This window comes from Myxine glutinosa, chromosome 10 (assembly GCF_964187855.1).
Source record: "Myxine glutinosa chromosome 10, kmMyxGlut1.1, whole genome shotgun sequence".
NCBI classification, from domain to species: Eukaryota; Metazoa; Chordata; class Myxini; order Myxiniformes; family Myxinidae; genus Myxine; species Myxine glutinosa.
The window spans coordinates 23,551,336-23,564,774 of NC_136270.1; the positions used below are offsets into that span (position 1 = coordinate 23,551,336).

General features: G+C 44.4%; 2 protein-coding genes across 3 annotated transcripts in view; both read left to right on the forward strand.

The window, feature by feature from the left end:
- Window positions 1-13,439, forward strand: part of LOC137434339 (growth arrest-specific protein 7) — a 517,476-nt gene that overhangs the window by 217,116 nt on the left and 286,921 nt on the right. The window lies entirely within an intron of this gene.
- LOC137433649 (epsin-3-like) overlaps window positions 1-13,439 on the forward strand; it is a 40,575-nt gene that overhangs the window by 15,536 nt on the left and 11,600 nt on the right. The window contains exons 3-8 of the mRNA XM_078786183.1: window positions 495-626; window positions 2,333-2,522; window positions 3,500-3,603; window positions 4,913-4,939; window positions 5,268-5,342; window positions 7,765-7,948. Coding sequence (XP_078642309.1) covers window positions 495-626; window positions 2,333-2,522; window positions 3,500-3,603; window positions 4,913-4,939; window positions 5,268-5,342; window positions 7,765-7,948 — 712 coding nt within the window. The remainder of the gene's footprint in view (window positions 1-494; window positions 627-2,332; window positions 2,523-3,499; window positions 3,604-4,912; window positions 4,940-5,267; window positions 5,343-7,764; window positions 7,949-13,439) is intronic.

A 13,439-nucleotide genomic window follows, 5' to 3' on the forward strand; every position in this document is an offset into this window, starting at 1 on the left:
GCCGCTGTTAGACTTGTGGTCTTGTTTTTAAAAGATCAGAGAGATCACAAGAAAGTTTCGGTCTGGGATTGGGGTCCTTAAGAGTAGCACAGGAAAGGATCTGAGAGATCAAGATTGAAGTTACAAGATTGAAGTGAATGGAGAATGTAGAGGAGAAATTAATAGATGGTTAACATTGGGAAGAACAGGAATATGAGGATTGACAAAGATCTGCCAACCCTGGTTCATGGGACTTGGTACATGAAACCGAGCTGTTAGGGTAAAAATGGCTTGTGGAGACCAGGTTTTGTCATTCCGAACACATGAATGAGTCCAAAGGGACACTTGCTACAAACTGGTTTAGGTATATAAACTGATTTAGGTATAAACTGATTTATAGGAGATGGTGTGATGAGATGTAACTGAGTGGCATCACCCAGACCTGCAAGATTTATGAAATGGAACATGTATGTAAACCTTGATCATGAATCTCAGAATAAAGCATGTTCCACCAGGTGGCATCGCAGTGCCAGGAACACATGTCAGCCTTGAAGTTACTCAGAGAGTTCCTGTTTGTGGACCGAGATGGTAAAGACTATGGCGTGAACGTTCGTGAGAAATCCAAACAGCTGGTCGCTCTACTGGAGGTGAGAATTGCTTTGAGTTTCACAGGATATGAAATGAACAATGACGTCAGAACAAAACATTCACAAGGTCACATCAGCCATAATGATATCTGTTTGTCTTTATAATTACTTATACGCCTGTACCACTGATGGTGGACTCGTGGTATGCTTTCACCCTTGTCTGTCTGTCTGTCTGTCTGTGAGCACAATATCTCAGAAAGTTATTGATGGATTTGGACACAATTTGGTGGACACTTTGGGAGTGTGACAAGGATGAACAAATTAGATTTTGGTGAAGATCTTGATCCGGATACGACAATTTTTTTAAGTGATTGTTCATCATTGTGAGATTGGGCCAAAAACGATATATAGTGATATTAAAAAATTTGTGGACGACTTATGACAAAACTTGGTTGATGAGTTGGGTAGGTGACAAGAACACGCAGATTCGATTTTGGTTCATGTCGGATGCAGATCTGACGTATCAGTGGGAAACAAAGTGTAAACTGTTCAACCTGGCGGAGGTATGCGTTCTACCGTGTGCCATTCTAGTTGTATCTGTACAATTGTATATCAGGTTACAGTGCATGTTTTAACTATTTCAAGTTTACACAATACAATCAAAACTCTGTGTACTCCACACAGCGGGAGACGTGTGTGTGTTTGTGTGTTTGTGTGTGTGTGTGTGTGTCGGTGTGTCGGTGTGTCGGTGTGTGTGTCGTCCGTGTCCTGGCCATAACCTTCTTTTTACCATTTGAGATTTTCTCTACAAAATTTCCCCAAAGCTTTATTATGAGAATATGTAAAAGACAGATTAATAATTTTGTCAACAGGTCAAAAGGTCAAACGTCAGCATCACCTAAAATCATCAATTTTCATCCAATTGACCAGAAATTTCAATTTACCATTTGCGTTTTGTCATCAAATTTTCAACAAAGCTTTATTATTTGAATATGGAGAAGGAAAATTAATAATTTGGTCAAAAGGTCAAAGGTCGAGGTTGCATAAAATCGTCAATTTTCATCCAATTGACTTGAAATTTGAGCAGGGTTTGCATATTGTGTCACTGAAGCCTATTGCTTTTGAGGTCAAATTATTACTAGTTCTAAAGAAGAAACTGAAGTGCGAGTTTGATTTACTTTTTCCTTTTTTAATCAGAGTTATTTTGGATATACATGTATATCAAGCTGATCGAATACAAACCCATGATTATTTGCCAGTAATTCATCAATTAATCTAAAGATAGTTCCGCACCTTCTCGCAGTTAGTAGTTTATTCCTGCACACGTTCTTGGCCAAATCAGACTCGTACATGTGCAGGACAAAATTTGCAAAGAAAGGGGCTGGGTTTGAACCCATGGGTATCCCTACTGTCTGCTGGAGTATCCTGCTACCAAATGTGAAGAAACTGGTGTTTTAGAGAAATCTAATGCGTGTGCACGTACGAATGCATGCACACATCAGCCTCCTCCTCTTCTTCTTCTTCTTCCTACATGTTTGTGTCTCCTTTCCAATTTTAGCAAAGCTAGTTTGAACACTCGCTGATGATTTTGGGATGATTTGTACAAAACAAAAATGCAGGCATGTGAGATTGATTCGTTAAGTAAAAATGCAGGTTGTTAGGACAGCGGTCCTAATTGGGATAATGACGTAAAATACACCATAAGAAAGAATGGAAGTCATTATGAGGCTGTCTGAAGCAAAACTGTTGGTTTGTACCACCCAAAGGATGAGGACAGGCTGCGTGAAGAACGAGCTCATGCACTCGTGACGAAGGAACGCATGGCACATTCGGCTAAGACCAGTGAGGTTTGCCAACCAATCACTGGACATGGTCCTGGTTCTGTGGGACTGTTTGGAGCAGGTGATAAGGATAAGGGCAAACCAGCTGAGGATCAACCAACTTCTCCCAAGACTGGTGAGTAACTGTAACATGCTCATAATTAGAGTTTGACAGGATAGAGCAGAGGTAGCACATACCTGTGAGCTGTCAAGTCTGGATTAAATTTACGAACCGATTATGAATTGTCAGATTAATGTATCATCCACAGTGAAAAGCATCAATGTGAGCATCAATTTTGCATCAAAAGCATCAATTTTGTTAGATAAGGTTTATCCCTTTGATGGACGTTGAGTTTGTCACAGGTACCCGATTTAAACACTCGCACGGTTTCTACTAAGCTATATGGGCATGCTGGTTTCATAGTTCAACACTGGGATTGTTCATCCCTACCTGTTGAGGATTTCTATTTTTATAGTTCTACACTGGGATTGTTTATACCTAGTTTTGTTGGATTGCTGGTTTATTGTAGAACATCATCCGCTCCAAGCCTGGGAGGTCGGCAGTTCAAACCGCGGCTGAGTCATACCTAAGACTTTAAAAATGGTACCTTCTGCTTCCTTGCCTGAGCTTCAGCATTTTCTAAAAATAGAGCACGGACAATTCCCATAGGTTCACATCCACGTGGAGGAGAAAATTCCTCCTTTGGAAAGAAAGGCGGTGCCATTGTTGTGGCATTGCTGGTACCCAGAGTGCCCCAGGAAATGACAGCATTTCCCCCAAGCTCAGTGGGTGTTTGTCTTGTCTAACAGTACTGTGTTGTGTCATGTGTGTGTGTGGGATCCAAGGGGGGGGGGGTGGCCAGGGGGCGGTGGAGAGAGGGAATGGGGCACAGCTCCACTACGAGCCTTAGATCCTGTAAAAAAAAAAGTATTTTGTTCAGAAATATCACACGGGACTTTCTGAGGTTCTTGAGTTAATATGTAGGAGGTTTCTTTCACTGAATTAACTCATCTTGAAAGGTCAGGTTGTTTTAACGCCATTATTCAAACAGGTGATTTTTCACCAAATGACTTACCTAAAAACTTAGCTCATCCTCTCCGACTTACCTGCAGCATCATCAAAAGTTTCCTTTGATGGTGGAGAACCTCAGACCCCAGATGACGTGGCCGTTGAGATCGCTAGTCCTCCAGCCATCATACAACAAGAAGTTGTTCACGTGAGCTACAGTAAATTGCCTCTACCTCTCTTTTTCCTGTATTTCATGATGTTTATTTCAACCAAAATTAGGTATCAACGTGCAAGGAGCATCCTGATTGTTTTTGGAGGAAATAAACTAACGTACACTTCAAATAATGTCGTTAAATTCCTAAGGCAAAATGGAGATATTTGAGATTGGATCAGGGTATTGAGTCTGCCAATGTATTGTTATGTCGGTGTGGTAGTGATATTTAGAGTCAGGTAGATTTGTATAAATTAACATGCTCTGGATGTCGGGTAAGAACCATCACCATGTAATAAGTTTTGTTTAGCCGAATGTCGGATTAAGGTGTATCTTCGTCCCCATTACGAGGAATGGGGCATGTTAACTAGGTATAGGGATTATGTTAATTCCCATGTTCGTCAAACTTCAGTACTTTACATCCTTTGTCCCTTATGGCACCGGACCATAGACAGTAGCGCAGGAAATGCCCGTAAATTAAACCACACTAGATAATAAAACTAACCGGAACCCAGATGATGCACTTGGGCTGATCACCCCAACTGGAAAGGACACATAGGACGAAAGACCCGTGAAGACACACCCCGAGGAGCCGTGATTGGCCAGGGCATCTGATTGGCAGAGAGAAGGGCGGAGCAAGAAGGCACCAACTGATTGGCAGAGAGAAGGGCGAGCAAGAAGCGGCGCACTGATTGTTGGAGAGCTGGACGAGGTGGTGGTGGCCTGCGGGCATTGGTGGAGAAGCGCCGATGACATCATGACCCGACGTTAAAATAGCTCTCGGACGGCCATTTTCACTCTCTTGTTTTTTGCCCTCCAAGACCTCTGGCTCCCTTGTTCTCCCACGCGCACTTGTGCCCGTTCTCGTTCTGGACCTCGGGAATGATTGTGCTTGGACCGACCGTGTTCAGAGACGCCACCGGAGACGTACAGAGGCTGCAGGAAGAACCGCGGCCTGGGAACTAAGGTTCTCCATGCGTGGACGAGTGTACGAGCGCTGCAGCGCGAAAGGGTGCAACAAGGCCTGGTTCCCGCCAACACGCACGCAACGTAGCCAGCACCCCGGTCCCCGTTCACAGACCCTGACGAGATCCCACCAGTGACAGGAGCTAAGTGCACACACACATCATTTATTTTCCAGTTCTTCCATCCCTTTGTCTGTGTTTGGCTCTGTGTGCAGGAGCGCTCCATGTAGGAAATTTAGTTTATCGTCGCGCTTTTCTTTGTCCCGGAATTCCATTTAATAAACCCTTTTGTTATTGTTGTACATTTTTAACCCGGTTTTTGTTTGTGTTATTTTCTGCAGGTTCCGGAACTGCCGGCGGGACCACAGGTAAGCTCTTCAGCTTCCTCTTCTTTCCTTTCTTCCTCCGACGCATAGAGTAAAATCCACCTTTGATCATCGCCTCCGAGTAATGCTCGATTTGCCTTCCGTGACTCTCCCGGTGTTAACTGAGAGCAGTCTCACAACAGTATCAATCACAACACAAAGGAATGATGATAAACTTGATATACCCAAGTAAAGTGTAGTTTGATCCGAATATTTTCCGAAACATTATGAAGCATGGAGCAGGAAGTAAAAAGTCTGTTGAATATGAGATTCAATATCCAGTTGGCTGCTCATGTCATATTTATAATTATTACAAATTGTCCTCCATTAGGTGAGTTCAAAGCCAGCAGAGGCTTCTCCATCAGCCCCAGACATCAACCTGATTTCTACAGCTCCCAAAGAACAGGTAAAACATGCAAATTATGTACATTATGTGAGATTAGTATAAAAGCCCGTCAAAAATAACGGGTTGGAACAGTTTGTTCGACAGTGCAGCCTCATGAGCGTGTCAAAGTCTGAAGCCTTGGCCCAGTGTCAGGTGTTTTTATATATTCTTTATTAGACATCCTATGGATGTAAATTAACACTCATTTTACTCTGTGCAATGCACATCACATGCAGTGAATTTCACCTCCTTGTGCCTTGTATTTATTGTTATAGAAAAAACGCTTCTGTACACCGGCTTCTGTACCCTTGAGGCTTTGTTTGCAAGCCGCCATCTACAATTGCAATAGAACAGACATAATTACTCTTTTATGGCAAATGTTTTTCCAGTTTATTTCATCCTCAAAAAAACAGACTGTGGTGAACACACATTCACACTAAAATATCACTGCAATGTGAGCGGAGAAACTCGGGACTCGTTGGTTGGGAGGAGTGTGAATATTTCTTCCGTGAAATGTAAAGAGTCTGAGCATCAGGTGGTCTGCAGTATCCATTGTACTGCACAGTACTGTACTGTTCGTAGCTATTTCCTTTACACCCACTTTTTCCATTCATAGTGCCACATATTTTACCGCTTTAGTGACAATGAGCCCTAGTCATGGCTGATAAACATTGCAGTGATATTCCTGCACGAAGAAACGCAGAACCTTGACATTAGACACAAAACTGGACGTTATAAAATGCCCTGATAAAAGTGAAACTCCCTCCCAAATCTGTCGTTCATTACACCTTAATAGTTCAACGATCGAAACAATTATCAAGTCAAGACAATAATGTTACTGAACTTTATTTTGCAGTAAAGTTTATTAATTGTATTTATTGCAGTTCGAGTACATTGAGAGGGTATTTACATACTATAATTTATTGCAAATACACAATATTTCAGCTTAATTCTGTGTTAAATATGCTTTCTTGGCTCAGTTTTAGAACTGAAAGACCATTTATAACAAAGAGTATATGGGGAATTAAGTTCCAACTTAGGAACATATGACTTTTTAAAATATTTTTTATTTTTTGTACACAGAACCGAGGATCGTGTAAGAGCTAACACATTGAACATGAAAACATGCACAGACACATAAAACATACAATGAAGGGAACGGAAGACAAGAGGGGGAGAGAGAGGGAAGCACACAAGCACAACAACAGAAGAGAACAGGGACGTCGGTAGATCTGTGGAGGGGGGAAGGCCTGGGGAGGAGGGAGGTGTACACGGTATAAAGCAAATGAACACTACTCGGAATTTCAGTAAAGAAGTCGGAGATTGAAAGAGGCGAATTTGGGGTGTTTTAACGGGGGTAGAAAAGATCAAGGTTTTGGATGGGGGAAGATAAGAGATGATGGTGAACAGCTGTTTTAAAGACCTGGAGGGAGGAGAGAGATTGAAGAGAGTGGGGAGTTTGTTCCAGATGCGGGAGTAGAGGAATTAAGGAGTGAAGGTGAGCAGAGAGTCTTGATTTTGGCAGTTTCACCAGAAGAGGGTTGCTGGCAGATCTTGTGCGACCTGTAGGAATATTTGGGGGACAGAGCACAGACAGAGCAGGGGAGCAAGGCCAGAGATGAGTCGGGAGAAGACAGAAAGACCACCAACATGCCTGCGGTGAGAGAGAGAGAGAAAGGTCCTCAGAATCAGCTTCATCGTGGGAGATTCCAATGATTCTGAATGCTTTTGTTTCAACCGCATGAAGATGAGCTAGGTGTGAGGCAGGAGCACCAGCCCAGATGGGAGAGCAGTATTCCATTGAGCTGCGGATGAAAGCCTTGTATGTGGTGAGGAGCTCAGAAGTGCCCAGAAAGGACTTCGCACAATGAAGGATGCCCAGTCGGCAACTGGCTTTGGAGGCCAGCTTGGAAATGCGGTTTTCCCAGGAACGACTTAAGAACTTTGTAACCACTGACTGATTCACGGACTGACTGATATAAATGTTCGGTACCTTCCAGATTCCATAGAAAGCTTAATTTGACATGCCGACGGACATTGAAGCCAGTACATGGGGAAAATCACAGAACCATCAGAAAGTGTCCGTAAAAGAAAATTTACATAAAATACGTAAAGGCGGCCATTAAAAAAAACCTCAATCAATATCTATCATTTGAAAATTGTAATTTTTATAACTGTAATCTGTGAAATAAAAGCATTCTAGTATGTATATAATGACGTAAAATACACCATAAGAAAGAATGCAAGTCATTATGAGGCTGTCTAAAGCAAAACTGTTGGTGTGTAAGCTTTTGTAAAAGTGTAAGCATTCCCCACCACTAGTATGTGTATGTGTGTGTGTATATATATATATATATATATATATATATATATATATATATATATATATATATATTAGTCATTAGATACACCAATAGCCCCTTAATCCTTGGTCACATTTCAGGGTCCTTTGCTCGACCTTGGAAATGCTTTTACTGGACCACAGCCTCAGGATACCACAGCTCCCCTTTCACCAGATATGTGGGAGACCTCTTCCTCCACTGTGGCCCAAAATGATCCTTGGATGACACCAGTTCCTGTGGCCACAACTATTGCCAGCGTTGAACAAGCAACTCCACCTACTGAAGGTTTGGACTTTCTTGAGCAATTGATTAATAACCTTGCTTGACAATGGCATTGACAGCAGAGTGCTGTCACCACCATCGTGGTAGCATCAACACCGCTGAGATAATACCATGACGTTGAGGAACTGAAATGTTTACTTCTGATTAGATATTCGTCCAAAATGGTGATTAAATTAAGGAGAAGATCTTGTAATTAATGCGTTTATCTACATTTTTCTCTGTGAAATCCAGACATTTCAGAGGCACTGCGGATCAATTTTCATTTGTCAAGTGGTCAACTTCAGAGATGAACGAACTATATATTCATCCATCATGTCATTCTTATCTCGATTCTTTCCATTCTTTTTACATCTTCGATCCGCAGTGCCCATATTTCGCTTCCATACATTACTAATCATACTTGGTGGTTTGTCCAAGTATGGTTAGAGCGTCCGCTCGGAGTCTGCAAGTTTGGTGGTTCAAACCCAGGTTGAGTCATGCCAAAATCTTTAAAAATGGTATGAGTTTGGTACTTTTTTTTCTTCTTTTTTTGTATACAAGATCGAGGCTCGTTAAAGAGCTAACATTAATCACACAAAAATTCAAACCGACACACAAAACACAAAAAATAAGGGGAGCGGCAGACAAGATGGGGAGAGAGGGGAAGGACACAAACACAACATTTGAGAGCAGGGACAACGGGAGAAATGTGGCAGGGGGAGGGCTTTGGGGGAGGTGGGAGAGGTATAAAACATATGAATACTGCAAGGACTTCCAGGAAAGAAGTTGGAATTTAAAAAAAAAAGAAAAAAAAAAGTATCTGAAGTGAATTAGCGGGGGTAGAAAAGATCAAGGTTTTGGATGGGGGAAGATAAGAGATGGTGGTGAACAGCTGTTTTAAAAACCTGGAGGGAGGAGTGGGATTGAAGGGAGTGGGGGAGTTTGTTCCAGAGGCAGGAGAAAAGGGGAATGAAAGAGTGAAGGTGAGCAGAGAGCCTAGATTTTGGCAGTTTTACCATAAGAGGGTTGCAGGCAGATCTTGTGCGACCTGAAGGAATATTGGGGGGACAGAGCACAGAGAGAGCTGGGGGAGCAAGGCTGGAGAGGAGTCGGTAGAAGACAGAAAGACCACCAACCTGCCTGCGGTGAGTGAGTGAAAGGCCCTTGGAGTTAACTTCATCGCAGGAGATTCCAATGATTCTGAAAGCTTTGGTTTCAACAGCGTGAAGCCGAGCTAGGTGTGAGGCAGGAGCACCAGCCCAGAGGGGGGAACAGTATTCCATTGAGCTGCGGATGAAAGCCTTGTATGTGGTGAGGAGCTCAGGTGTGCCAAGGAAGGACTTCGCACGACGGAGGATGCCCAGTCGGCGACTGGCTTTGGAGGCCAGCTTGGAAATGTGGTTTTCCCAAGAAAGATCATGGCAGATAGTGAGACCCAAAAGCTTGAGCGACAGAACTTCTTGGAGAGGATTGTTGAGAAAGTAGATGGGAGGGTTTTCCAGTCGGTCCTTTCAGAGAGACATTGTAAGAGTGTGCGATTTGTCAGGATTGAAAGACATGTTCCACTTGTTTGACCAGTCTGTGATTTTTTTCCAGGTCTGCAGAGAGTGAGGAGGCTGCACCAGCCCCCCACTGCCGATCTGAGGGATGAGGAATGGAGCGGCAGATAGTGGAGTCATCAGCAAAGAGATAGAGAGGATTTTCCAGAGAGTCGGAGAGATCATTGATGAAGACCAGAAATAGCACAGGGCCCAGAACACTACCTTGGGGAACTCCAGCCAGAACAGGAAGGGGAGATGAGAGAAATCCATTCAGGGCCACACGTTGCCTTCGACCAGAGAGGAAGTCCGCAAGCCATGAGTGGAGATTTCCATGGATACCATAGGAGGAGAGTTTGGTGTGCAGAGCTGGGTGCCAGCCCGTATCGAAGGCACGTGATATGTCAAGTGAGACAGCTCTGATTTCCTGTTTGGCATTGAGGACCTCCATCCATTGTTGAGACAGCAGAAGCAACATGTCCAGAGTAGAATGACCTGGTCTGAATCCATTTCCGTTCTTTGATCCGTTTCCGGTCTTGCTGGCGAGGGTTCGTTTATTCGCAGCTCTACACGCTCTCCATCGAAATCGAAGTTAAGTAATTGTTCCCATTTGTATTTTCGTTATAACTGTATTTATTTTATGGTGTATGTACGTATATTGTCCTGACGAAGATTTTCGGTGCAAATCTTTCATACCTGTGTTGAAAATCGTGTTAATTCGTGTCGTGTCTTGAGGCCTTGTACAGTGTACACTGTACAACCTTGAGGCTTTGTTTTTCTCTCAGCGGTCCATCGTTTGTGATCCAATAACTTTCGTTCTCTGTTTTCCCAGTCTTTTCACCCCATAGCCTACTTCCTTATGTAAATCTCAACTCAAAAAAACAAACAAAAAAGACATTACCTTCTCTGTGCTCATTCGTTTATTCATTCTTATTCATTCGTTCGTTCTTCGACCACGTGTTTCTCCCCCATTTCCCCAGATAGATTGTCAAATTTCAACTCGTTATTTTATCGTCCATGCGATATTGTTTGATTTTAGTTAGTTTTGGTTTGAATTTACTGTAACTCGTAATTAATTAATCGTGTTCTGCTCCTCGTGTGTGGCCTTGTAGTTGTACCCCCGTCGGTGTTTTATTAACTTAAGCGTGTTTTGCTTGGCTCTTAGTTTTTTCCCTTCTACCCCGAACATAATACTCTGTCTAACGTTCTAAATCCCCACCCCCCCCCCCCCCCCCCAAAAAAAACAAACAAAAAAAACATTTATTTTCCTTTCTCCACGTGTACTGTTGTCTCATCCTGTATTTTCTGTCCAGGTGTGCTGTTCGCCCCGCCCCCATTATCTCCTTGCCATCCACCGTTTGCCCTGTTCACGTGACTCGTGGTGGTCCCTCTCGGCTCTCCCCCCGTTGGTATTTTGTGCATAGAAGATTGTTCACAGTTCTGTTTAAATATTATTTAAATATGTTTAACCTTTCCCCTTCTGTGTTTTATTCAGTGGTATATTACAACACGCTGTTTTTCTTCCTATTTAAAAGGCTTTTCTCAATTTCCTCTCCAACTCATTCCACTTCAAAAAAAAGAAATTCAATATCTTATACGTCTCCCTCACTACATGGTCTAAATTCACATTCATTCCATCCCTCCTCCATCGTTCTGAATCGGATTGCTAACTTGAAAATCACAACAAACCCAATTTGTAATCAATGTTTGTCTTTCATTAATCATCCACTTTCTAAACTCCTCTCTTGCCCCTCCCATCCAAATCCCCCCCCCTTGCACCTACACTCCTAAACTCCCCCCTTGCCCCTCCACTCCTGAACTCCCCCCTTGCCCTTCCCCTCCTAAACTCCCCCCTTGCCCCTCCCCTCCAAATCCCCCCCTTGCCCCTCCACTCCTGAACTCCCCCCTTGCCCTTCCCCTCCTAAACTCCCCCCTTGCCCCTCCCCTCCAAATCCCCCCCCTTGCCCCTACACTCCTAAACTCCCCCCTTGCCCCTCCACTTCTAAACTTCCCCCTTGCCCCTTCCCTCCAAAACTCCCCCCTTGCGCCTCCCCTCCTAAACTCCCCCCTCACTCCTCCCCTTCAAAACTCCCCCCCAACCCCTCCCATTCAATTCTCCCCCCATACCATTCCTCTCCAATTCTCCCTCCTCCCCCCTCCTCCTCCAAGCTGCCTCCTCCCCACTTCGTCTCCCTTCTATCTCATACCTCCACCCCCCCAAACCTTCTACTTTCCTCTGCCTCCCCTCAAACAACCCCTCACTGTGCCTCATCCCTTCACCATCAAACGTTTCATCCTCCTCATCCTTCCCTTTCTTGGAACTCTTCTGCAATATCTGACACACTATCAACTGCTCTCCCTACCTCCCCCTCTCATCCTTCATCTTACCCTACTCCTCCCCTCCCCTGTCCTGTACCTGATGCTCCCCCTCTCTCTTCATTAACGGTATGGACCTCAAACATCCGGGGCCTTCGCTCAAACCTGACTGATCTCTCCATACAGGTTGCTTCTGACAATCCAGACTTGATCTGCTTAACAGAGACTTTCCTCCCTCAAGATGTCTCTGATTCCTTAATATCTCTTCCTGGTTACTCCCTCCTCCGGTATGATAGACCTGAGCCTCGGCCTGGTGGTGGGGTGACTATCTTTATCAAAAACTCTCTTCCTCACTCTCCTTGCACTGCCCTCTTTCCTCCTCACCCCCAGGAGTACCTCTGGCTACGGCTTCCTCTCCGCTCCCACCTTTTGTTCATATATGTTCTGTACCGTCCCCCAAACAGTGATGACTCCATCTACATTTCACTGTCTGACAACATGGACCAACTTCTATCCACTCATCCCAACTCTCTCTTCCTCATATGTGGTGACTTCAACTGTCATCATGCCACCTGGTTGGGTGTGGGTTCCTCTCTCACCAGTCATGGCACCTCAGCAAAGGACTTCTGTGACTCACTGGGATTGACACAATCTGTCAATTTCCCGACCCAGATCTCAGCCAATGGAGTATCTTCTCTTCTAGACTTGGATATGTCAAACTTCCCTGCTAATGTCTGCTGCTCTTCTTCTGCTCCAATCGGTTCTTCTGATCATGTGCTTGTCAAAGTGGACATTTCTCTGGCCATTCTCAGAGAGCCTCCTCAGCATCGACGAGTCTGGCATTTCACTCAGGCCGACTGGGACAGTCTTCAAGTAGCCATCAATCGTCTGCATTGGTCTCCCATCTCCACTGCCTCTGACATCAATTCTTCCTGGGAATTCTTCCAAAGCAAACTGATCTCTCTCATGCACAGATTTATCCCATCTCGCCTTCAGTTGTCTTACCCTTCCTCCCGTCCATGGTACACTGAATCTTGTGGTGAGGCAGTTGCCCTGAAACAACTTGCCTTTGCCTCTTGGAAGGCTAATCCAACTGAAGGCAATCTCAGTTCCTTCCACCAAGCTCGGAACAAGTGTGTGTCTACCCTCAGGAGTGCCAGGAAGCACTATCTCTCCTCACTCAAGAATGAACTCTCAAACCTGTCTCCTTCCTCCAAATCCTGGTGGCGTCTGGTCAAATCCGTTTCTGGTGTTTGTTCCCCCTCCATCCCCTCCCTTACCTCAAATGGCCACACAGTTGACATCGCACGTGACAAAGCCGAATGCCTCAACTCTGTGTTTGCCTCAAAATCCTTAGTCCCAAACCCATCTCTCTCTGTTCCCACCTTTCCCAGTCGAACCCAACTGCTCCTGAACTCTGTGTCCTTCTCTCCTGACAAGGTGGAGGAGTTTTTGCCAAACCTCGACTCTGATTCTGCAACTGGACCAGACGGCATCAGCCCACGGGTCCTAAAATCCTGCTCTGCCGCTCTATCTCACCCTCTCTCTGTTCTTTTCACCCTATCTTTTGCTCAAGGTCATCTGCCAGCATCCTGGAAATCAGCTAACATTACCGCTTTACACAAAAAAGGTGCAAAAACAGATCCTTGCAACTACAGACC